General features: G+C 44.0%; 1 protein-coding gene across 1 annotated transcript in view; it reads right to left on the reverse strand.

Annotated features, from left to right (window-relative positions):
* The window catches only part of NCAN (neurocan), a 154,108-nt gene that overhangs the window by 120,874 nt on the left and 6,327 nt on the right, over nt 1–26,907 (reverse strand). The window contains exon 2 of the mRNA XM_058163138.1: nt 2,502–2,903. Coding sequence (XP_058019121.1) covers nt 2,502–2,903 — 402 coding nt within the window. The remainder of the gene's footprint in view (nt 1–2,501; nt 2,904–26,907) is intronic.

Raw genomic sequence — 26,907 nt, forward strand, 5'->3', positions numbered from 1 at the left:
AACAGAGCCCAGGAGGGCCACACGTGGCTTTCCCAAGCTCCATTTTCACTGGCAGAGGGCTGCAGGAGGCCCTCACAGCCAAAAACAGAGCCCGGGAAGGCCACATGCATATTTATGGACAGTTACAGTAAACTGGGATCATGCAACCCCCTTTCGCAACCTCCTGACAAGCCAAGTCAAGGGGGAAAGCCAGATTCACTTAACTGTGCCACTTCAACTGTGGCAAGAAAGGTCGTAAAATGGAGCAAAACTCACTTAACGAATGTCTCGCTTAGCAATATAAATTTTGGGCTCGATTGTGGTTGTAAATCGAGGACTACCTGTATAGGGCATTAATGCAATGCTTCCCAATTTTTCCCCTTTATTACTCAAAATTGCTCATCAGAAAGTTTTAAACTTCAAGGACCGATTGCAAGGCCTTTCCTTCAGCACCTCTGTAGCTTTGACTGGTTGCTGAATGAATGGTCGTAACTTGAGGACTACCTGTATTATAAAAACCCTATCACTGAATGAACTTTTATGTCATTTCAACAAATTATCATTGGTAATTTCATCGATTTTCATCTTCATGGGAATCCTTTGGGGGGATTTTTGAATGTATTTTAGTACATGTGGCAAAATTAAATCAGTTTAAATCGATTAAAAACACCTGCTGTGTTTGGGTAATGGCCTCCTGTGTTATTATCCAAAGAAAAAAAACTATTTTACTCAATTTTAGGTACTTTACCCAGGCATGGAAAGCAATGCATAATAGCATCTTGTCACGTAATCTTTGGTGATTATTTTGAAGTTTTGATCAGAGTTTAGAAGCATTTTTGCCTCCCTTCCATCAATCACCAAATATTTCTCATCTCTTTCTGAGACATAAAAGCAGACACCCGCCCACTTACTCTCGCCTGACAATCAGGGGGCTGTGAGTTTGATGCTAGGTAGAGGTAGATATTTCTCTCTCTGGGCACACTGAGAATATATTTGCTGAACAACTCTCCGCGTTGGCAACAGGAAGGGCATCCAGCCAGTAAAACAGTCTGCTAGCTCCATTCAGTTGCCCAGACTCCACCCCGCAAGGGATTATGGGATCGTTAAATGACGACGACGATGATATAATCAGAGGTGGGTTTCACATAATTTTACCACCGATCCGCCACGCGTGGAAAAGGTGAGTTTGCGCCTTCTGTGCATGCGCTTTGCTTGCACGCGGGGCTTGCTCCCATGTGCGTGGCTTAGAAAACATGGCTTAATAGGATGACATAGCGCTAGGGCAGGTGGGCAACCCACAGGTCGCCACTACTGGTTTGCCCGAACCAGTCCGAACTGACTGAATACCACCACTGGATATAATGTACTATAATGGAGTCATTAAGATAGATAGATAGATAGATAGATAGATAGATAGATAGATAGATAGATAGATAGATAGATAGATAGATAGATATAGTGTCGTGTCCCCCTCCCCCTCCGACGGCCGGGTCTGGGAAGTCTGTATCAAGCGTGGCCACAAAGCCTCTGCAGCTTTGCCAAATTCCATTCAGATTTCTCAGGGCAGGCAGGAATCCAAGGTGTGACTTCAGCAAACCAGATGAGACTTTGCTTGACTCAAGGAATGCCAAAAAGCAGATCCTTTATATAGGCCATGGGGTGTGGCTCCATGACTCAGCACTTATCCAGGCCTGCTCCTCCCTTCCTTTTGCTGACATCGCCTCTCAATTCTCCAGAAGCGGGGATCCGTCCACTGTGAATTCCCCTCCTCCTGATCTGCTGCCGGCAATTCTAGCACGTGGCTGGCTTCGTGCTCACACGCTGTAGGAGTGAGGTTTGTTTGTTCATTCCTGACCTTCTGTCCGGGCATGGTGCCAGGACTGGGGGCTGGAGGCATGCCAGGCTGTTCCTCTTCATTATCAGACTCTGAATCGGATAGCAGGAGATGGGAGGGGCCCGGCTAAGGAGAGGAAGGAGGACAAGGCACAACAGATAGATAGATAGATAGATAGATAGATAGATAGATAGATAGATAGATAGATAGATAGATAGATAGATAGATAGATAGATAGATAGATAGACAGACAGACAGACGGCTAGATAGTTACATAGTTACATAGATAGATAGATAGATAGATAGATAGATAGATAGATAGATAGATAGATAGATAGATAGATAGATATGGATGGATGGATGCAAAGATAGATAGATGGATGGATGGATAGATAGATGGATAGATGGATGGATAGGATGGATGGATGGAGGATTAGATGGATGGAGGGAGGGATAGATAGATAGATAGATAGATAGATAGATAGATAGATAGATAGATAGATAGATAGATGATAGATAGATAGATAGATAGATAGATAGATAGATAGATAGATAGTTGGATAGATAGATAGATAGATAGGTAGGTAGGTAGATAGGTAGACAGAGAGAGCGAGAGAGCGAGAGAGAGGGAGAGAGATAGAGAGATAGAGATAGACAGAGCTAGAGATATATCGATCCCTTTTCTTACCTGTGACTTCCAGAGGGACCACGTCTTGCTCATCATGAATCCCAGTGACAATCTCACATCGATAAAGTCCCGCATCGCTAGCCCGAGCGGACAAAAAAAGGAGGGTGGCGTTTTCTCGGTGGTGGGGGTATCCGGGCAAGGCGATTCTACCCTCGTAGCTTTTGGAGATCTTTACCACGTTATCCTTGGCTACCAGCACAGAGAGATCTTCTGGCTGTCCGGTGGCAGACTGTACTTTGCTCCACTTGATACGGGGGGGATCAGAGAGTTCACTAGGGTTGGGGGCGGTGGAGCCTTGCAAGAGAAACAGGCAAGGCAGGGACACCGGTTCTGCCAGCCCGACCCGCACTGGCTGATGGCTGACTTTGTTGATATGGATCACCTTCCCATGATCCTGGGAACCTAGGACAAAAGACGGCCATGAATTAGAGGAGATGCATGCCCAGATCAAGGATAATTTCTACTTGCACGACTAACCTTCCAACCTGGTTAACACACAGCCCTTGCCATTTTCATATATAAGTAATCCTTGACTTATGACCATTCATTCAAAGACTGTTCAACGTTACAACAGCCCTGAAAAACGTGATTTATGACCGGCCCTCGAACTTATGATTATTTCAGATAGTCCTTGACTTAGAACCATTCGTTTAGTGACCGTTCGAAGATACAGTGGTGACTTACGAACATTTTTCACCACTTATAACATCCCCATGGTTACATGATCAAAATTCAGATGCTTGGCTACTGGATCCTATTTATTTATTTATATTTATTTATAATTACATTTTTATATCGCACCATCTCCCGAAGGACTCAGGGCAGTGTACAGCCAATATTAAAATACACATAACACTCTGATATAAATATAATAAATAAACAAAATTTATGACGGTTGCAGTCCTGGGGATATGTCATCACTTTTGCAATCTTCTGACAAGCAAAGTCAATGGTGAAGCCAGATTCATTTTATAATTGTGTTACTAACTTAGCAGCTGTAGTGATCCACTTTAACAACGGTGGCAAGAATAGAATAGAATAGAATAGAATAGAATAGAATAGAATAGAATAGAATAGAATAGAATAGAATAGAATAGAATAGAATATAGAATATAGAATGAAATAGAATATGGAATGGAATGGAGTGGAGTGGAGTGGAGTGGAGTAGAGTGGAATGAAATGGAGTAGCATAGCATAGCATAGCATAGCATAGCATAAAATAGAATATAGAATGAAATAGAATAGAATAGAAAGAATATAGAATGAAATAGAATATGGAATGGAGTGGAGTGGAGTGGAGTGGAGTGGAATGAAATGGAATAGCATAGCATAGCATAGCATAAAATAGAATAGAACAGAATATAGAATGAAATAGAATATGGAATAGAATAGAATAGAATAGAATAGAATAGAATAGAATAGAATAGAATAGAATAGAATAGAATAGAATGCAATGGAATGGAATGGAATAGAATATAGAATATAGAATATAGAATATAGAATGAAATAGAATATGGAATGGAATGGAATGGAGTGGAGTGGAGTAGAGTGGAATGAAATGGAATAGCATAGCATATCATAGCATAAAATAGAATATAAAATGAAATAGAATAGAATAGAAAGAATATAGAATGAAATAGAATATGGAATGGAGTGGAGTGGAGTGGAGTGGAGTGGAGTGGAATGAAATGGAATAGCATAGCATAGCATAAAATAGAATAGAACAGAATATAGAATGAAATAGAATATGGAATAGAATAGAATAGAATAGAATAGAATAGAATAGAATAGAATAGAATAGAATAGAATAGAATAGAATAGAATAGGAAAACAGAGTTGGAAGGCACCTTGGAGGTCTTCTAGTCCAACCCCTGCTCAGGCAGAAAAATCCTATACTGTGATGGCGAACCTATGGCACGTGTGCCAGAGGTGGCACACAGTGCCCTCTCTGTGGGCACATGGGCCATCGCCCCAATTCAGCTCTGCTGCACATGCGTGTGCACCTCCCGCTAGCCAGCTGGTCTTTGGGTCTCTGCCGTGCATGTGCAGGGGGCGGGGGATGTGTGGGGAGCACAATGCATTTTGGGGATGTGCTTGCTTGCTTTTGGCACTTGGTCCAGAAAAGGTTAGCCATCACTGGCCTATACCATTTCTGACAAATGTTTGTCCAATGTCTTCTTAAAAACTTCCAGTGTTGGAGCATTCACAACTTTTGGAGGCAAGTTGTTCCACTGATTAATTGTTCTAACTGTCAGGAAATTTCTCCTTAGTTCTAGGGTTGCATAATGAGGCAAAACTCACTTAACAGCTGTTTTACAGAAAATCTGAGCTGACCTGTGGTCTAGAACTACCTGTACAGCATCCCAGCAGTCACGTGATTGAAATTTGGCTGCTGGGCAACCAGCCAGATTTGCTTAACAACGTTGTGATTCGCTTAACAATCACCACAGAAAAGGTTGTAAAATCAGGCATGATGAGTCCCTTAAGGATCGCATCACTTAGTCTTGGATGTTCTGGTCCCAAGTTGAGTCAAGAACTACCCATAACTTGTTATTCCCTCCATAAACAAACCACTTTTATCAGATTGTACAACATGCTAAGACAGGGATCTGCAGACTTGGCTCTTTTAAAGACTTGTGGACTCCAACTCCCAGAGTTCCTCAGCCAGCAAAGCTGGTTGAGCAAAGCAAAGCTGCCTGAGGAACTCTGGGAGTTGAAGTCCACAAGTCTTAAAAGAGCCAAGTTTGCAGAGCCATGCGCTAAGACAATGTGCTGAACCACACAGAAGAGAATTCACTTTTATCTTAGCCTAGCACAGCGGTTCTCAACCTATGGGTCGGGACCCTGTTGGGGGTCGAATGACAATTTGCCAGGGGTCGCCTAAGACCATCGGAAATATGGGAAGTATACTTGCGAGTCGAAGAATTGCGCTCCAATGGTTGATTCCACAAGCCAGCTGCAGGCTCTTCAAATCGCTAGACGAATTCGGCTTCAGGCGCAATGAATTAAAAAAGAGAAATCTTTCTTCTGATGTCTCCCTCTCAAGCCAGTTGCAATCACTCCCAATCGCTAGCCTAATCTGGCTTCAGGCGCAATAAACTTAATAGGGGAGGAGTCTCCGCTTTAATGCCTCTGTCCTCAAGGCAATTGCAAGCAGTTCAGATCGCTAGCCAATACGGCTTCAGGCGCGATAAATTCAAAACAAAAATAATTTTACAGTTGGGGTCACCACATCGTGGGGAATTGTATTAAAGGGGTCACCACATCGTGGGGAATTGTATTAAAGGGGTCGCAGCACTATAAAGGTTGAGAACCCCTGGCCTAGCATGTTTTATGAACCCAGGGAAAAATTTCCTGCCTTGAAAATCGGCTCAGGACCAGGCAGAAGTTTGAACACGATCTTTTTGCGCTTTCTACGGTAGTAGTTTTCAATTGGCGTCACTCCTCGGATAAGAAATGCTTATCAGTATTTCTTTTTTCCACCCTAAATTTAGTTAAAGACTTGAAATATGTACACATCAGGTCTCTCAACCCCTCCCCTGCAGCAGAACCTCTTCACCCTGATGAAAAAAACTGTTTTCCTCTCTCCAGATTGGTCTATGCTGAAATCAATAATCACTGCGCAGAGCCAGTTATTTGCTCATCCATCGGATTGATTTTTCTCTGCAGCCAACTGGACCCAATTATAGCAAAAGGAGGCGAATGGGGAAGAAAGAGGAAGGGAAGGGAAACAGCTACTCTTAGGGACCCAACTGATGGGTGTCTATGGAGATTCTCTAGTAAGTAAGTAAGTAAGCTTATTACAGCCACAGGCCAGAACAAATAAGAAACACTCAGTAAATATTCAATTAAAAATTCAAGAGTAAAATAATACATATCAAATAAAATCTATGATAAAAACCAGTTATCTGTTATGTAAGCTGTTATGTTATTGAATCAGTTTTTTATATAGTTTTTTAAATTTGTATTGTATGTACCGTTTTTATTGGCTGTGAACCGCCCTGAGTCCTTCGGGAGAAGGGCGGTATACAAATATAATAAATAAATAAATAAATAAATAAATAAATAAATAAATAAATAAATAAATAACTTAAAATTGAAATACTACTGACATCAATCATGTCTAGTACCTTTCCTATAATTAAAATACATGATCTCAACCAATAGGGTCCCTTCCTAATTTACATGCATGGAGAACCGTCAGGTATGTGAGTAAATGTATTTTTCAGTTTTATATATATAACTGTTATATATATCTCCAAAAAGTTGGCATCTGTCGTGTCCCACTCCTCCTCTGACGGCCCGGTCGGGGAAGTCCATATCAAGCGTGGCTGCAAAGCCTCTGCAGCTTTGCCAAAGTTCTGTCAGAGTTCTCAGGGCAGGCAGGAGACCAGGATGTGACTTCAGCAATCCAAGTTAGACTTTGCCTGACTCAAAGAATGCCAGAAAGCAGATCCTTTATATAGGCCATGGGGTGTGGCTCCATGACTCAGCACTTATCCAGGCCTGCCCCTCCCTTCCTTTTGTTGACGCCTCTCCATTCTCCGGAAGCGTGGATCTATCCATTGCATCGTTTCATCCCCAGCTGCCGGTAATCCCAGCTCGTGGCTGGCTTCAGGCGCACATGCTATCGGAGGGAGGTTTGTTTGCTCGGTTTGTCCGGGCATGGTACCAGGGCTGGGGGCTGGAGGCATGCCAGGACATTCTTCTACACTATCAATCTCTGGCTGAGATAGCAGGAGATGAGAGGGGCCCGGCTGCGGCGGGGGGTGGGGGGCGAGCGAGGCACAACAGCATCAGTTGACATCTATAATTCGGTAACCGTAACCAATTTTTTTCTTGTGGACATTGCAGCGACACAAAATTTTGCCACTGCACGTGTAGTAGCCGGATTTGAATCTTGGAGGAGAAAGTCTACATAAAAGTCATCTGTCCTCCCTGGCAATCTCGCTAGTAAGGGGAGAATATATATTGACCTACATACTCTGTGTAACTCACAGTACAATTAAACATGCGAGATATCTTCGACTTCTCCTTTACCACATATACATACCCGTTCTGCTATTGGTGTTTTCTTATACCTACCCTGGAGAAGTGCTGAAGGGAGAATATTAAATCTGGCTCTGAAGAAAGCTATTCTTTGTTTTGGGGAGATCAGATCATTCAGATATCCTACTATGGAGAGGCAACCTGTTTAATTCTTCTTGGAACCTATGGAGATTCTCAGTCATCCAGGCCATGGTTGTCCCAAAGGTGCTTTTTTCAAAAGGCAACTGGACTTTGTGGTTTTTCTTTGAAGAAGTTTCACTTCTTATCCAAGAAGCTTCTTCAGCTCTGACTGGATGGTGGAGAATGGAAGGATTTATACTCCTTGCAGACAGATGGTCATTTGCGTTCTTTTTAGAGAGTCGTTGAGGCCACTTGGGAGGTTTATCTGTGTCTTCAGGGTCTGTTCAATAAATGTGTGCCTTCTTTCAACAGAGAGGGAGGGATATGACATCATCTATCTCCAGTCTACAATATAGTCCTTTCAGCAGTTCCAAGAAGGCTCCACATCAAATTGTACCACTCAGGTGACCCTGAGGACACAGACAAACCTCCAAGTGGCCTCAAGAGCTCTCTAAAAGGATGCAAATGACCAGCTGTCTGCAAGGAATATAAATCCTTCCATTCCTCATTATCCAGACAAAGCTGAAGAAGCTTCTTGGATGAGAAGCAGAAGGCCTTCAAAGAAAAACAAGGCAGTCCAGTTGCCTCTTGAAAAAACACCTTTGGGACTAACTGACGGGTCCTGTTGTCTCTGCAATCCTGTTGAAGGTAATGAGCAAAAATAATCCTAGCCAAGGAACCACTGTCAAAGTCCAGGTTCACCGGCGTTAGAAATCAAGCTCAATAAATTGATCAGGAAAAGTTAAGTAAGCACTTATTCTTCGAGAGAAACTCTACCCAGAAAGACATTGTGAAGCAGTGGTTAAAGCAAGTGGTTGTCCTCCACCACAAACTGAATCCCGAAAAGTTTCCTAAAAGTGATCTCTGACCAGAGATCTTCCCCTTGGAGACCTGCTGAGCAGAATGGGAAAAAGATGAGATTTTGTTTTGGTCCCACCCACCACTGATTTTGGCTCCATCCATCTCATGGTTCCTGAGAATTTAGCTCCAAGAGATTGTGATTGTCCATTAGAGCTACCAGACATCTGGCAAAAGGAACATAAAACATAAAATCATAGGGTTAGAAGGTTCCTTGGTGGCCTTCTAGTCCAGGGGTCTCCAACCTTGGTCCCTTTAAGACTTGTGGACTTTAACTCCCAGAGTTCCTCAGCCAGCTACTGGACATGTGGCTGTCTAGACTCTTCTTGAAAACCTCCAGTGATGGTGCATCCACAACTTCTGAAGGCAAGCTGTTCCACTGATTGAATTGTTCTCACTGTCAAGAAATGTCTCCTTAATTCTAGGCTGGCTCTTTCTTTAATGATCTTCTACTCGTTACTTCTTCTCCAGCCCTCAGGTACTTTGGAGAATAGGTCAGCCCCCTTCTCTGTGACAGCCGTCTAAGAACCCCTTTTTGTTCTCTCTCCTTTGTCCAACAGGCATAGCCTTGCAATCAAATACCGTCCATTTTTCTGAGCGACTTTCATTTTATTTATTTATTTGCACTGTTTCCCCAGCTGTAGTCATTCATAATTGTCTGCTTCTTTCTTCCTTTCCCATGTCCAGCCACAGACCCGACAGCTTAGATTTATGTTATTCAACTGATTTCCTGATTCCAGTAATTGGCTTCAATCCAGCCCTTTCAAATCTATGATCACTGTAATCTGTAGATCACATGACACGCCATACGATTCTTTTGGTGAAATTTGAAAAGCACTTTGCTGTCAACCCTATATTACTGCTGGCATAGGTTTTTGAAGATAAAGATTTGTTGGAAAAACACAGGGATTGGAAAAACCAATGGTGCTGGAAAAAAGTAATTTCATATACAGTGTGGTGGAACGTAGTCTGGATTCCCAGGAAGGAGGGGCTGCATTCAACAGGTCAAAGAGACAGTGACGTTTAGATAGGTTGGTCAGGAGAAAGATAGTTAAAATGGCTCCTTCCTAGAAATTCTCAGAGTATAACTTTAATGATGCAAGTACAGGTAGTCCTCGACTTACAACAGTTCATTTAATGACTGTTCAAAGTTACAACATCACCGGAAAAAAGTGACTTTTGATCATTTTTCACACTTACAACCGTTGTAGCCTCCCCTTGGTTACATGATTTACATTCAAATGCTTGACAACTGACTCACATTTATGACAGATGCAGTGTCCAGGGGTCATGTAATTGCCAGTTGTCACCTTCTGACAAGCGAAGTCAGTGGGGAAACCAGATTCATTAACAACCACGTTATTAATTTAACGACGGCAGTGATTCCCTTAACAAATGTGGCAAGAAAAGTCGTAAAATGGGGGCAAAACTCGCTTAACCAATTTGTCACATAACAACATAACTTTGGGCCTCAATTGCAGTCATAAGTTGAGGAGTATTTGTAGTTTCTTAAGTTTGGCAAGATTCTGTCTATAGGAGACAAGCAACTCTGTTTAGATGGCTGGATGCCTTTTTTGCAGGGATGAAATGCTCCCGGTTCAGACCAGATTGCCTTATCTGGTAGCAATGGCAGCGGGTGGTTCAAAGAACCGGTAGCAAAAATCCCTGCCCCCACCACCGCCCAGCTGAGCCACTTGATCATCAGAGGGTTGTTTGTTTTTTTTACTTTTAAAAGCATTTTTTCTTCGGCCAAAAAATGCTTTTAAAAGTAAAAAAAAAGCCTCTGATGATCGCGTGGCTCAGCTGAGATCGTCAGAACCCTTTAAAAGCTTTTTTCCCTCTGGCGGTCCCAGCTGAGTTGCCTGATCATCACAGGCTTTTAAAAGCATTTTTTTACAACCTCTTTGGCCGAAGAAAAAATGCTTTCAAAAGTTAAAAAAAAAAGTTGGCCATGCCCACCCAGTCACATTACTCTCCCCACCAAGCCATGCCCACAGAACCGGTAGTAACAAATTTTACATTTCACCCCTGCTTTTTTGGTTTTGCAACCTGACAACAGTACACGTTTGCCTAAGTACTTTTTTTTTTTTTTGCAATTTTTCACGGTTCAACAGTTAGTATGTCCTCCTTTCTCCCCAGTCCATGTCCTTCTTTGCCTGCTTAGATATCTGGTTAACCATAACCTTCATCGACAAAAATTACTGTTCCACAATGGATGCAATTACAAACGAAGCAAGTTGGTTGGGTTTGTCCAACATGCTAAGCCTCCACAACACACGCATGCACACAACCCTAACTAGGATTAAAAGCAATCTTTGCATCTCTCAAGATCTCTACAAATGTTAAGAGACAGTGGCCTCTAAACCCAACCTTTATTTTGCAGAATAAAGCCAGAAGAGAATATACATGGAACCAACTTCCAGCTGAGGTAGTGGGCCGGTTATTAGTAAAGGTAAAGGTTCCCTTCGCACTTATGTGCTAGTCGTTCCTGACTCTAGGGGGCGGTGCTTGTCTCTGTTTCAAAGCCAAAGAGCCAGCACTGTCCGAAGACATCTCCGTGGTCATGTGACCTGAATGACTAAATGCCAAAGGCGCACGGAACACTGTTACCTTCCCACAAAAGGTGGTCCCTATTTTTCTACTTGCATTTTTTACCTGCTTTCAAACTGCTAGGTTGGCAGAAGCGGGGACAAGTAATGGGAGCTCACCCCATTATGCGGCACTAGGGATTCGAATCGCTAAACTGCCGACCTTTCGATCGACAAGCTCAGCGTCTTAGCCACTGTGTCCTTTATTAGTAACTGCATCCCTTATTAGTAACTGAGTTTAAATATGCTTGGGACAAACACATATCGATCATGTGATAAAATTAAAAAATCAAAAAGGAAGATCGATGGATCACTAGGTCTTTTTTTGCTATGACTTTGCTTTGCTTCTATGTCACCTTGAGCATCGTGAAATGAAGCGTTGGCTACAAGACAGAGAGTCCCAGTTACAAATGAAGCATTTTTTTCCCAGCACTTCAGTGCTTTAGTGCCTGTTCTGAAAAGATGCTTCAAAATAGGTAAGGAGTGTGAACACAGCACCTGTTGGTTGAGTTCAGAAAAAGAAACAGCTGTTTAATGAGTTGCTTTATTGTTGCTTTAATGAATGCCAAGAGTTGCTGGAAATTGGCAGAATTTAATATATTAAATTATTTTCTGTTCACAACAATGTGAAGACACAGCTGCTGCCAGTTCATTAGCTGGTATTGGCCTTCATGCACATCGATTTCTTCCCAAGAACTTGGGATGTTGTAATGTATTGGTGGCAGCGGTGGGTTGCTCCCGGTCCGGTCCGGTTCTATAGAACCGGTAATAAAACTGGCGGGAGGCTCCGCCCACCTGCCACAACGTCATCATGGGTGATCTGCGCATGTGCAGAAGCTTCTGCGAACCGGTAGTAAAGCTAAGTGGAACCCACCCCGACTGGTGGAGCACATGTGAAGATCTAAGCAGTATGGCCTTTTGTGATTGACACACGGAAATATTGTCAATGCATAGATTTTTTTAAAATTCTATTTAAAATTTTTAGGTGTGGTACCCACTGTGCCAATAACCATGTCTGGGTTATGCCGTAATCTTTCAATTTTGGTCTTCAGATCTTAATACTTCGTTATCTTTTCCAATCCTTTGTCTTCTATTCGACTATCTCCCGGTATGTCCACATCAATTATCCCAGGGGTGAAATGGTCCCAGATTGGACCGGATTGCGCAATCTGGTAGCAATCGTGGCCGATAGTTCGGCGATACAGTAGCAATGGCAAAGCAAAGCTCTGCCCACCCACCTGGGGCATCATTACTTTCTGGTTTTAACCAGGAAGAAATGTGTTTTTACTTTCTGCGCATGTGCAGAAGGTCTGCACATGGATGTGCACTTCCGAACTGGTAAGGAAGGTAAGTAGATTTCACCCCTTAATTGTCCACACTTTTTTTTTCCTGTTCAACCACATTTCGGTTTGGTGTATTATGAGCCAAGAGTTTTATCAGTTTGTATTTGGAAATGCCACAATATTTTGCTCTGCTCATTTTCAACTACTTTTTCAACTCTTATGTTCTCACCAATTTTTCATTACCAACACATGATAATTTTTACAGATGTTCCAGGGAATCATTTGGGCAACTGTGCTGTGTTGTTGTTTGTCATCAATTTCTTCTTGCTCAAGCTGAGTATCTGATCCTATTGTTCCTTCTGCTTCTTTGAGCAATCTGCACATTGAATTATTTGATGTTTTCTTTCAGTTCCGGCCTTGGTTGCATTAATTTGAATAGCCTGCTCTTGCACAGCCAAAATCAAGCCTTCAGTTTCTTTTTCTTTTAAAGTCCCAGTTGCAAGACATTGCCAGGTTTTTATCTTCATCCACTTTCCCCTTGATCTTTTATAGAAATTGACTCGGTACTGCATTCCTCCAAGCAGCCAAGTTTATTGTCCTCCTTCAGACTCTAGTTCCCTAATCTTTGCAAGCTTCTCTGCAACTTCGCTTTTTACATTAAGGACGAGGGAAAAGAAATAAGGAAGTGAGGGGCGTTTATTGCTAGAAGAGGTGATTGTGAATGACACATCTAATTGTGAGAAGTTTTAAAAGGGCTAAAACTTTTGCCCCTTTTAACACAAGGCTTTTAAGCTTTGAGAGGAACTAGCCAGGAGCATCCATGGGAGAGGAGTTGTCCACAAAGTTAGGATGGCAACTATGATTGGCTGATTAAAGCCTGGCCCCATTTGCATGTGCATCACATTTAATTTAACCTTAATTTAATTTAAGCTTTATTCCATTTCAATTTAATTTAATTTAATTTAATTTAATTTAATTTTTAATTTTAATTGGGGTTTAAATTAATTTGAGTTTAATTTAAGTTTAATGTGCTAATTTTAATTTATGAAGCTTTTTATGGCTTGGCACTGGGTTACCTATAGAGCCACTTTTCCCCAGTAAAGTTGGCCCAACTATTGCAATTGGGCAGAGGTAGTATTTAGCTGGTTCATACCAGTTCAGGCAAACCGGTAGCAGAGATCGCGGGTGAGCCTGCTCACCCACCCACCCCAGCTCTGTGATGTCCTATTTAGGCACCTTTTCAAAGCTGGATGCATGCATAGAAGGCATGTGAGCAAGCAAAGTGCATGCACGGAAGGCGGGCGTGTGAAGCGAACGTGGGTGTGCGGGGCGAACCGGTGGTAAGAATATTGGAAACTCACTGCTACATTTGTGCCAGGAGAAGCATCTGACTTCAGCAGTCAGGAAGATTGAAATCCAGAAGCCTTATTTTAATTAATTAATTAATTAATTAATTCGATATATATCAGTGGTGAAATGTAAAATTTGTTACTACCGGTTTTGTGGGCGTGGTTTGGGGGGGTAATGTGACTGGTTGGGCATGGCCAACCTTTTTTTTAAACTTTTAAAAGCATTTTTTCTTCAGCCGAAGAAGTTGTAAAAAAATGCTTTTAAAAGGCTCTGACGATCCCAGCTGAGTTGCCTGATCGTCAGAGGCTTTTCTTTTCTTTTAAAAGCATTTTTTTTTTGCTTTTAAAAGAAAAAAAAAGCCCCTGATGATCAGGCAACTCAGCTGGGATCGCCAGAGCCTTTTAAAAGCATTTTTCTCTACAACCTCTTCAGCCGAAGAGGAAAAATGCTTTTAAAAGGCTCTGACGATCCCAGCTGAGCCGCACGATCATCAGAGACTTTTTTTTTTACTTTTAAAAGCATTTTTTTGGTCGAAGAAAAAATACTTTTAAGAGTAAAAAAAAACACCTCTGATGACCGTGCGGCTCAGCTGGGCATGGGGGGGCAGGGATTTTTGCTACTGGTTCTCCGAACCACCTGTCACCATCGCCACTGGATTGGGTGATCCGGTCTGAACCGGGAGCATTTCACCCCTGATGTATATGCTGCCCATCTCGTATCATGTGACTCTGGGTGGCCGACATGATAAAAACAGTATGATTTTCAGTGCTGGGGACAGCCCACTGGAATTACCTCCTATTAAAAGTGTGGAGATTTTCAGTCATCCAGATCAGGGGTCTCCAACCTTGGTCCCTTTAAGACTTGTTGTTCTGTCCCCTCCCAGCCTCAGCCACGCGAGCTGGCTAAACGAGCCAGTAATTGAGTTCATGGCTGCTATCAGTCCTGGCAGGGGATCTGCAGCTGCCTGCCAAAGTCTCCCTTTTATCTTGGGGTTGCCAGGGAACCAGGAAGTCAGCAGTCCAGGCCGAATGTTCAGTTCAATTCTACAAGAGTCAAAGAGTTCAGCTCACTTCTCCCCGAGTGAAATAGTTAAGCTCAATTTTTGATCATCACGGAGCAGAAGAGCAGCCAGGGCTGCTTTTATACTCTGTGGGGTGCGGCTCCGTGACTCAGCACTTCCTAGGCCTGCCCCACCTCTGCTTCTGTTGTTCCCGCCTCTCCTGCCTACGAAACCTAGGTTCCAGCCAGGCCTGATTGCCATCAGCCAGGTCTGGAGACGTGGCCTGTGGGGGGGAAGAGTCAGGGGATGGAGGCCTCGTTATCTCCTCCACCTGGCCTGCGTCTGGCTCCCGGAGCTGAGCCAGGGAAGCCGGTGCTCCAGAGGTAAGTCCTGATGGCCCTTCCCCCTCACTTTCCGAGTCACTTTCTGGCAGGGGGCCCGGCTCGGGGGGGCGCAGACACAACACTTGTGGACTTCAATTCCCAGAGTCCCTCAGCCAGCAAAGCTGGCTGGGAGTTGAAGTACACAAGTCTTAAAGGGACCAAGGTTGGAGACCCCTGATCCAGATCATAGTTGCTTCAAAGATGCTTTTTAAAAACGCAACAGTCCAGTTGCTTTTTGAAAAAGCACCTTTGAGACTTTCTGTTGGAAGTTCTTTGGGCCTTCTCTGTGGGAGCTCCGACCCTGTGGAACAAACTTCCCCTCGGACTTCGACAATTACCTGACCTTAGGACCTTTCGCCGCGAACTTAAAACTTATTTATTTCGTATGGCTGGACTAGCCTGATTTTTATTTTTATTGGATGGGTTTTAAAATTTTGTTATTTTACGGGGGAGTACGTTTTTTAACATTTTGGGCATTTAAATTAGTTTTTTAAGGGATGTTTTTAATTATTGTGTGTATTTATATTTTATCTGCCTGTTCACCGCCCTGAGTCCTTCGGGAGAAGGGCGGTATACAAATTAAAATATTATTATTATTATTATTATTATTATTATTATTATTATTATTATTATTATTATTATTATTATTATTATTATTTGGTCTCCAACAATCTCTGTGTTCTGGATAACATTGAAGGCAGCTTTGGAGGACTTACAGGGGTCCAATGGAACGTACTGTTGGAGGTTATAATTGTACTGCGTTTTTATGCTGATGTTGTGTTTGTTTATTTTTGTGAGCCTCCTGAGAATTGCTGAGATTGCAACAGGCTATCAATCTGATTAATAAATAAAATTAATCAAACAATTGTCAAGACTGGACTTGGGATACTCTCTCCAACGAGGATGCCCCTATCACCCATATAGTAGCCACCAAGGAAGGAATTAGAATAGAATAACAAAATTGGAAAGGACCTTGGAGGTCTTTTGGTCCAATCCCCTGCTTAGGCAGGAAACCCTACACCATTTCAGACAAATGGTTGTCCAATCTCTTCTTTAAAACTTCCAGTATTGGAGCATTTACAGGTTCTGGAGGCAACTTGTTCCACTGATTAATTGTTCTAACTGTCAGAAAATTTCTCCTTAGTTCTAGGTTGCTTCTCTCCTTGATTAGTTTCTACCCATGGCTTCTTGTCTTGCCCTCAAGTGCTTTGGAGAATAGCTTGACTCCCTCTTCTTTGTGGCAGCCCCTGAGATATCGGAAGACTGCCATCATGTCACCCCTAGTCCTTGTTTTCATTGGTGCAGTTCCTTTTGCAGTTCCAGGATCCCCCTCCCCAAAATCGGAGGTCTAATTGGTGAAATGATGAAAACTATCTGGGTATGTCAAGAAAGGGTCTATGACAAATTACCGCAACCAACTCGGCATTACCAATTCATCGCGAGACAACTTACTGCAGGATAAGAGTTACACTAATATCAAAGAAAACAGTGGAATAGAATTATTAAAGAAAGGTTGCCAATGGAGGGATAGAATGAAACGTGGATGACAAAAATTAAAATATTTTTTTATTTAATTTAAATAATGAAACTGAATTGTTAAATTGTCCCGCGGCGAGTTGTCCTGCAGCCAGGTGACCGTGGTGAGTTTGCCGCAGGGAGTTTGCCACAGCGAGTTGTCCTATTCTGTGCAAGAAAGGCTTAACCCTACTTATACAATGCAGCTGGTCTGCCTACTTGACCTTGGCTCGGGGTGAAATGCTCCTGGTTCCGACCGGATCACCCGATGGCTGTAGTGGTTCGGAGAACCGGTATAAAAAATCCCTGCCCCCATTGCCCCAGCTGAGCCGTGCGATCATCAGAGGTTGGGTTTTTTTACTTTTAAAAGCATTTTTTCTTTCGCCAAAAAAATGCTTTTAAAAGTAAAAAAAAAAGCCTCTTATGATTGTGTGGCTCATCTGGGATCATCAGAACCCTTTAAAAGCATTTTTTCTATTTCTTCAGCCGAAGAGGTTGTAAAAAAATGCTTTTAAAAGGTTCTGGCGATCAGGCAACTCAGCTGGGATCGTCAGAATCCTTTAAAAGCTTTTTTTCTTCTGGCGATCCCAACTGAGTTGGCTGATCATCGCAGGCTTTTAAAAGCATTTTTTTACAACCTCTTCAGCCTAAGAGGTTGTAGAAAAAATGCTTTTAAAAGTAAAAAAAAAAAGTTGGCCACGCCCACCCAGTCACATTACCCACCACCACCAAGCCACGCCCACAGAACCGGTAGTAACAAATTTTACATTTCACCACTGCCTTGGCTGAGATGTGTCCTGATATTTTCTTTTCCCTGCTGGGCAGGAAGACCAGACAGGAAACACAACCAGATGAGCTGAATGTCCACGGAGATTCTCAGTCATCCAGGTCATGTTTGCCCCAAAGGTGATATAACCTCATCTATCTCCAGTCTACAACACAGTCCTTTCAGCAGTTCCAAAAAGGCTCCATACCCATTTGCACCACTCTGGTGACCCTGAGGACGCAGACAAACCTCCAAGTGGCCTCAAGGCAGGGGTGAAATCCTACCGGTTCGGACCGGTTCAGGTGAACCGCTAGGGATTATGGGCATCAGTTTGCCGAACTGGTAGTAATTACCCCTCTTTGGCCCCACCCACACCTACCCGGTCGCCGCTCACCTCTTCTGGCCACTCGATATTACACAGAATTCAATGTGAAATGCAGCTGAGAGAATGCTAACTTTTCTCCCTCCATTCAGAACGGAGCTGCTGCAGCCTGTCCCCTTAAGGTAGTCCCCAGGAGAGAGGGGGACGGAAGGGAACCATAAAGAGAGCAGCAGCTCTGTTCTGAATCGAGGGAGAAAAGTTAGCATTCTCTCTGCCACAGAATTCAATGTTAAATGCAGCAGAGAGAATGCTAACTTTTCTCCCTCCATTCACAATGGAGCTGCTGCAGCCTGTCCCTTTAAGGTACTCCCCAGGAGGGAGGCGGAGGGGGGGAGCAGCTGGAATGGAGTCGTTTTTTGTAAAAGGCAAGAAAATGGGGAAGGGAATTTTCTTGCCTGTCCGCCATTCCTCAATCTCAGCACAAACTGAGGGAAGGATAGTAGGCAGGAATATTCCTCTCCCCATTTTCCTGCCATTCGTGACAAGGAGTGGCTGGGAGGGGAGGGGTCGATGAGCCCCTCAATGTGAGTGATGTTGAGTTGGCCACACCCACCGAGTCACATGACCTCCCCCAACAAGCCACGCCCACAGAACCGGTAGGGGATTTTTTTTAATTTCACCCCTGCCTCAAGGGCTCTCTAAAAGGTTGCAAATGACCAGCTATCTGCAAGGAATATAAATCCTTGTCAGGTTTCCAAGTAACACCCCCAACGAAAGAAAACTCCGAGGCTTGAGTTTCCTTAAAGTTCCATTTTATTAGAGATGTCATATTGGCACATCTGGAAAAACCCGAATCTAAAAGCTTCCAGGTTTTCCCCACCCAAAGGAAAGTCCAAGTCCCTGCCCAGTGCCCACAAGTCCATCACATCGTCCAATCAAAGCACAGTCCCAACTGGAGATGCCTCTCAGTTCCAGCCATCCAGCTGCAGGGCAAAATGTCCTTGACTCTCTGAGAAAGGAATGTTATTATGATTATATATCACCCTGACTCCATACAATCCCCCCTCCCAGTTTCCCACAGTAGGAAATGTGGCAGGCCTGAAGGCCCAATGCAAAAGGTGGCTTCCAGGCCTGACAATCCTTCCATTCGCCACCATCCAGTCAGAGCTGAAGAAACTTCTTGGATGAGGAGCGAAACGTCTTCAAAAAAACCCCCGGAAAATCCAGTTGCCTGTTGGAAAAACACCTTTGGGACCAGAAGAGCCAATTCTACCTCATTGTAAGGCTACATTAACAAAATCATGGAAGTCTGAAGGTTCAAATCTCCAGCTGACTCCTTTACAGTCCTTGAACTGCCCCTGTGCATCCCTTCTTAGCTTTCCCTCCACCCATTATGCAGCTGCGGGCTACACCGTCTCTTTTCTGACTGTTCCCTAGACAGCAGTTTCTTCCTCCCGATTCTCAAGGTCTTTCTCATATATCACTGCAGGTTGTCATGAGGCTGTCTTTATCTTGTCCCCCTCACGCTTGAGGGAGAGAGAAAAGCTTAAATTATCCCTAGCTGTACAATGATAAAGTTGTCTTTTTTTTCCCCCCCTGACAGTCTCCAATGACAGTCTCCAGAGAATAAAATCTGTTTGGCTTTGTCATCTATTACCCTGAGGGAAGTCACGGGTTGCCTTCAAACACCACCGGTCTGGAATGCGCTGACACAAGAACAGGCAGCCCTCAATTTACGGCCACAGCTGAGCCCAGAATTTCCATTGCTAATCAAGACGGTTGTTAAGTGAGTTTTGTCCCGTTTTACAACCTTTCTTGCCACAGTGGTTTAGGGAATCGCTGCAGTTGTTCAGTCGTTAACACGGTTGTTAAGGGAATCTGGCTTCCCCCTTGACTTTGCTTGTCAGAAGGTCGCTGTCAGGGTTCCAAGGAACACCCCCAACGAAATAAAGCTCTGAGGCTTGAGGTTCCTCAAAGTTCCAATTTATTAGAGATGTCATGTTGGCACAGCTGGGAAAACCCGAAACTGAAAACATCCCGGTTTTCCACACCCAGTTGACAGTTCACAGCTCTGCCCCACACCCACAAGTTCATCACATTGTCCAATCAACTCTTCACACTCAATTGGATTGAGGCAATCTTCAGGCAGTCTACATCAGACGCAGGCAAAAGTCCTTGAATACGGAATGCTGTTATGACTAACTTTCTACTGCTCCTACAACAACCCCGTCCCAACTTCCCCAGCTAAAATATGTGGCAGTTAAGAAGCAAAAAAAAAAAATATTGCCTTCCAAAACTGACAGTCGCAAAAGGTGACTCTGGGACACTGAAACCGTCATAAGTACATGCCAGTTGCCAAGCATTCAAATTTTGATCACATGATAGTGGGGATGCTGCAACAGTCATAAGCGTGAAAAATGGTCATAAGTCACCTTTTTCCAGTGCCGTTGTAACGTCGAATGATCAGTAATGATCGTAAGTCAAGGACTACCTATAGTTATGGGTGCACTTCAATATACCCATAAAATGCTTCTACTCAGTGAGCTGTACTGGTTGCCAGTTGGCTTCAGGTTGCAATTGATGGACATCACTAAAGTCGTTCATGGTTTAGGACCGTGATGGTGGGCACGCTAGCTGTTGCCCCAGCCCAGGTCTACCGCGCATGCGCGCACACCTCCCGCCAGCCAGTTGTTCTTTGGGTCTCTGCCACACATGCACGAGGTGGGGCACATGTGGGGGACGTGCGGATGAATGCGCGGTCGGTCAGGGCACATGCATGGGAGGGGTGCAGGTTAGTACAGGAGGCTTTCCAGGCCCAAAACGGGGCACGGGGACACCTCATATGGTGTCCCCGTGCCCTGTTTTGGCTTCCAGGTTGGTGCAGGAGGCCTTCCAGGTATCCCCTGTCCCCCATTTTGGGCCTGGAACGCCTCCTGTGCCAACCTGGAAGCCAAAACGGGGCATGTGGGGGGGGTGCTTGCATTGCATTTTTGGGGTTCTGGTACGCATGCGTGCATTCCCGTACATGCACACTTTGGGCACTCGGCACCAAAAAGGTTAACCATCACTGGCTTAGGATCTCATTATTCACAAGATCATGTCTCTCTCTAAGTATCTCCAGTTGCCTCTCTTTTATCTCATAAGATCCACTACGGTGAGCATGCTCTGGATCTCTGGATCATTTCTCTGAAGAAATGTGACACTTATGGGATGCTGGAGGTGTGCCTTTCTGTTACTACTCCTGTCTTCTGAAACAGAAACAAGCCACCAGACCCACATGTGTAGAGTACAACGAGCTACTCTATTGCTCAATGCTTATCTCACAGCAATCGTCTCAGACTCCGGCAGTTTACCCCTGGGAAAGACTAGATAAGGTCCAATGGCACTCGAAGGGATCAGATCTTGGCCTCTTGTGTCTACGTAATGATTCCAGACTGATACCCTGCTTGACCCCTCCACCCGACTGGGACGGAGCCTCTCCAACAATCCTGCCTTGAGGCCTTTGTTGCCCTAGCGTTATTGACATTCATGAAGGCCATAAGGACCTGATTTATCCAGCAAATCTTTAGCCAGCAAGGGTTCTGAATTCACCAGTTTGTTATGCAGTTTTATTTTTACTATTTGCTGAATAGTGGTTTGTTGTTTCTGATCTCTTAATGTTCTTTTGTTTAACTTTTCTTGAATGTTATTTGAAGTTAAATCTCTCTCTCTCTCTCTCTCTCTCTCTCTCTCTCTCTCTCTCTCTCTCTCTCAGCACAAAAGCTAGCATGGATTTGTTATTAAGGTGTTGGTCTAGTTCCCCCTTCAGCCTTTAAGCTCATTGATTGACAGCTCCTCCTCCCTCTCATCCCAAGAGCCAATCAGATGGAGTGGGGAAAAAGTTGGTCTAGACATGGGAAATCTGGATTCTAGTCCCCTTTCAGCCTCAGAAGCTCATTGGTTGAATTTCAGCCAGCCCCTCCCTCTAAGCCCAAGAGCCAATCATGTGGCATGGGGAAGGGGATGGATTAAATATGGGGTATCTAGATTCTAGTCCCCCTTCAGTCTCAGAAACTTACTGGTTGAATTTGGGCCAGCCCCTCCCTCTCAGCCCAAAAGCCAATTAGATGGATTGGGGAAGGGGAAGGAGTGGGGAGACTGAGGTTTTAATTCCCCCTCCCCACTTTGTCTTAGAATCTTCCTAGAAAACTTTGGGCCAATCTATCCTTCTCAGCTTTAGACCAGGAAATCGAAAGGTGCCCGAGAAGTGGATAGAGGTTAACCACTTCTGAAAATTTAATTGAAATTAAAGTAATTCAATTTAGGTACCAACTTCAGGCGGTGTTTATATCAAGTAAATTAAATTAAAATGTTGTCAAGACAACTGCCTGCACCTGTTGACACAGTCACCAGAAACCAAGACTGCCTCAGAAGACCGCAACGAGAAACAGGAATTGTAAAAAAAAAAGAAAAAGAAAAAAATGTGTGGAAACTGGTTATGACCAAGAACAGAGGCCACTGAGGCAGGAAGGACCCATCTAGTTATTTGCAAGGGCAAAGATGGCGTGTGTGTGTGCAAACACTTCAACCACTTAGAAAAACCCAAAGGCAAAATAATAATAATAATAATTATATCCAGGGGTGGGATTTAGTCAGTTCAGACCGGTTCGCAGGAACCGGATGCTAATTTTACATCTGGTTTGCTGAACCGGTAGTTGCAAGGACTGGCCGGCCCCACCTGCCCCACCCCATCCCTCTCAGTAGTCTCCACACGGCCCGTTTTGGATGCCAAGTAAGTGCAGGGCCCGCGAGGAGGCTCTGGGAGGGCGAAAAATGGGCCTCCCAGAAGTTCTGGAAGTTCAAAAATGGACCAGTTTTGGGCCTCCGGAGGGCCTCCAGAGCCCAGGGAAGGCCGTTTTGGCCCTCCCAGAGGCTTGAGGAAAGCCTCCAGAGCCTGGGGAGGATGAAAACGCCACACACCCCCAGTGGTGCAGGAGGCCAAGTAGGCCCCGCCCACATGGCCACGGCCACCCAGCAACCGGGCAGAGAACTGGTTGCTAAAAATTTTCAATCCCACCCCTGATTATAGCCAACCTTCTGAACATTTGGGGGGGGGGAGAAACTCAAATTCCTCTCTACGTGTGTGATATGACACCCCCACTTTGGATTTTTTGACTCAAAGCTTCGCTGTGGCACTGTGAATACCGCGTGCTTTTCTTTTGAGGAAACAAACGTAGCCAAGGACACTTACCAAGTGGTATGTTCTGCTTGCAAATATGGTTATTAAGGGACATAAAATGCAAAAGGGTCTATTTGGTCGGTAGGTGTATTCATTCCGTTAGTTATTAACTTGATACATGGCCTCTTCCTCATTTAGCAGGCAATTGGGGCTACATTCAATAAAATATTGATTAAATTTTTACCTCCACGCAACCAAGGAGGGCAAAGAAATCAAAAAGGAAGTTTAGGCCACTTTAATACAATTAAAGGGTGATCCTGAAACATCATGCAGCATTTTTAAAAAGCACGGGGTCAAGGAGACTTTTTATTATCTATTTAAAGCAGAGCAAGGAGGGGAGGAAACCGCTGGACTGTTCTTGCTAGCCCCCTTCAAATCAACCGCCTAATAAATTACATGCAGTCCTATTCGTTTAGTGACCTTTCAAAGTTACAACAGCACTGAAAAAAGTGAAGTATGACCAGTCTTTGCACTTATGACTGCAGTAGCATCCCCCACAGTCATGTGATTAGCATTCAGGTGGTGGGATGACCTGGGGCATGGTAAGAAAGCAACACAGCCAGAGAAGAGGTCTAACTCCCCTTTATTGCTCCAACTTTGCCCCCAAAAGTCCCCAAATTTACTACAAGTTCTAGACTAAAGCTCTCACACACACCTTCAGCAGCCTCTGGCTGCGAGTAATCCAGTAAGTCAGGTTAGCCAAACAGTAAGCAGGGCCAGCAATCCAGTAAGCCACGTTATCCAAACAGTAACCAGGACCAGCAGTCCAGTAAGCCAGGTTAGCCAAACAGTAACCAGATCAAGAAGTTCAGCGAAGCAGGCAAACCAGGCAAGCCCCACAAGACAGAGCACAGTAATCTCCAGGCGTCGGCAAGTGCACATGAGGCTCCACAGATTGTTCCCGACAAATGCCCCTCCTACCAGCACCTCCTTACATCTCAGTCCCCAGATGTGCCTTGTGAAGGGGAGGCAGGGCACTCTCCTCTCTTGTAGCCGGCTCAGTCTACGTTGTTCTCGCCTTCTCTCTTCTCTCCATGCTCTAGGATCCGGAGGGGGTGGTCCTTGCTCTGTCTCTCCTGCTCCTCCCTGTCTGTAAGCCTTTCTAAACCTGAAAAGCCCCACCCGGACTGACTCTGCTTTTCCCCAGTTTCCTTCAAGGCCAATGGAGCCGCTTGTCGGCTCTTGTTCCAGCTCACCTTCGCCAGGAGATTCAGACTCCGATGGGGGCATGACAGGTGATACGCAACCAGTATATATTTACAACAATTCCAACATCCCGGGGTCATATAAATCACCATTTGTGACCTTCCTAGCCAGCTTCCAATAAGCAAAGTCAATGGGGGGAAGCTGAAATTGCTTAACCGTCATGTCATTCATTTAACAATAGCAGTGACTGGCCTAACAGGCATGACCATGGAGAGGCAGCAATGGTTGCAAGTGTGAAAAATGGTCATAGGTCACTAAACTAACTTGTTAAGTTGAGGACTACCTGTATTTAAAGCAAGCTGGAGTCTATGGGATTTTCCCAGAGCATGGAAACATAAGAGGGGTTTTTTCCCTTCTACAAAAACCATAATCTCTCGTGGAATATGACAGCTGTGTTTGACAGAGGGGCAGAGACCAAGATGGACAAGACCATCTCATTTCTCATTTCTCCTCCTCATCATGTTTTTCCTCCCCGCTTTCCCCACTCAGAAGGCTTCTGATAGAGGGTACTGACTCATAGCACTTAGCAATAGCACATAGATAGATAGATGATAGATAGATAGATAGATAGATAGATAGATAGATAGATAGATAGATAGATAGATAGATAGATAGATAGATAGATAGACGGACGGATAGACTAGATAAATCAGGGGTCTCCAAACTTGGCAAATTTAAGACTTGTAGACTTCAACTCTGGGAGTTGAAGTCCACAAGTCTTAAAGTTGCCAAGGTTGGAGACCCCTGAGATAGATAGATAGATAGATAGATAGATAGATAGATAGATAGATAGATAGATAGATAGATAGATAGATAGATAGATAGATAGATAGGCAGGCAGGCAGGCAGGCAGGCAGGCAGGCAGGCAGGCAGGCAGGCAGGCTGGCTGGCTGGCTAGCTAGCTAGCTAGCTAGATGAAAGATAGATAGATAGACAGACAGACAGACTAGAGAGAGAGAGAGAGAGAGAGACAGAGACAGAGACAGAGACAGAGAGAGAGAGAGAGAGAGACCGTATTTTTCGGAATATAAGATGCACCTTAGTTTTTGGGGAGGAAAATAAGAAAAAAGCTGATTGGCAGGTGGATTGGCCTCCAGGAATACCTCCAATCAGCTGTTCCCAGAGGTGAATTTTAGTAACAGGTTTGTTGGTTGTGAGCTCTGTGCCTTGCTTTTTTTTTTTTGCTTTTTTTTTTCTGCCTCTGAAACTTCATTTCAGAAAAAACTTTTTTCTGCCTCTGAAAGCCTCCAAAATAGAACTTCAGAAAAAAAGCCTCTGAAGCTCTGTTTGGGGGCTTCTTTTCTGAAGCTTCTTTCAGCCTCCGAAACCTCCGTTTGAAAAGCTGGGCGGGGCTACATTCGGAGTATAAGACTTTCACCCTCTTTTTTGGGGGGAAAAGGTGCGTTTTATACTCCAAAAAATACGATAGATAGATAGATAGATAGATAGATAGATAGATAGATAGATAGATAGATAGATAGATAGATAGATAGATAGATAGATAGATAGATAGATGATAGATAGAATTCTTTATTGGCCAAGTGTGATTGGACACACAAGGAATTTGTCTTTGGTGCATGTGCTCTCAGTGTACATAAAAAGAAAAGATACATGCGTCAAGAATCGTAAGGTACAACACTTAAAGATAGTCATAGCGTACAAATAAGCAATCAAATCATACTAGGAAACAATCAATATAAATTGTAAAGATACATCAACAAGTTACAGTCATACAGTCATGAGTGAGAGAAGATGGGTGATAGGAACGATGAGAAGACTAATAGTAATAGTAATGCAGCCTTAGTGAATAGTTTGACAGTGTGGAGGGAATTATTTGTTTAGCAGAGTGATGGCATTCGGGAAAAAACTGTTCTTGTGTCTAATTGTTCTGGTGTGCAGTGCACTATAGTGTCATTTTGAGGGTAGACTTATATATACTGCTTTACAGTGCCTTACAGCCCTGTCTAAGCCGTTTTTACAGAGTCAGCCTATTGCCCCCAACAGGGTGGGTCCTCATTTTACCCACCTCGGAAGGACGGAAAACTGAGTCAACCCTGAGCCTGGTGAGATCTGAACTGCCAAATTGCAGGCAGCTGGCAGGCAGCAGAAGTAGCCTGCAGTACCGCACTCTAACCACTGCACCACCGAGGCTCATCCTGGAGATTTGAAATGATCTTTGGCAGGGCGAGACCGTTGGAATCCAACCAAGATCTACAAATTACACTGTAAGTAGAAGCCACATCTTGGTAATTTATCCCATTAATATAATAATCCTCTTTCTAAGAAAAAGGCAAGTGGGAGTGGGTGTAGTCAGCGCAGAATTGTGCAATTAGGAACCTAATATTTTGAGCCAGAGAATGGTTTGTCAGGTATTGAACGGTAACAAGAAAAGGACGTCCAGCTGACATTAGTGGTGAGTATTTTGAAGCTGTGTTTCCTTTCTTTTACCTTCATTCTTTATTTATGCTTTCTTACAGTTACCGATAGATAGATAGATAGATAGGCAGGCAGGCAGGCAGGCAGGCAGGCAGGCTGGCAGGCAGGCAGGCTGGCTGGCTGGCTGGCTGGCTGGCTGGCTGGCTGGCTGGCTGGCTGGCTGGCTGGCTGGCTGGCTGGCTGGCTGGCTGGCTGGCTAGCTAGCTAGCTAGCTAGCTGGATGAAACATAGATAGATAGATAGACAGACAGACAGACAGACAGACAGACAGACAGATAGATAGATAGATAAATAGATAGACAGACTAGATAG

Source organism: Ahaetulla prasina, chromosome 1 (genome assembly GCF_028640845.1).
Source record: "Ahaetulla prasina isolate Xishuangbanna chromosome 1, ASM2864084v1, whole genome shotgun sequence".
Taxonomy (NCBI): domain Eukaryota; kingdom Metazoa; phylum Chordata; class Lepidosauria; order Squamata; family Colubridae; genus Ahaetulla; species Ahaetulla prasina.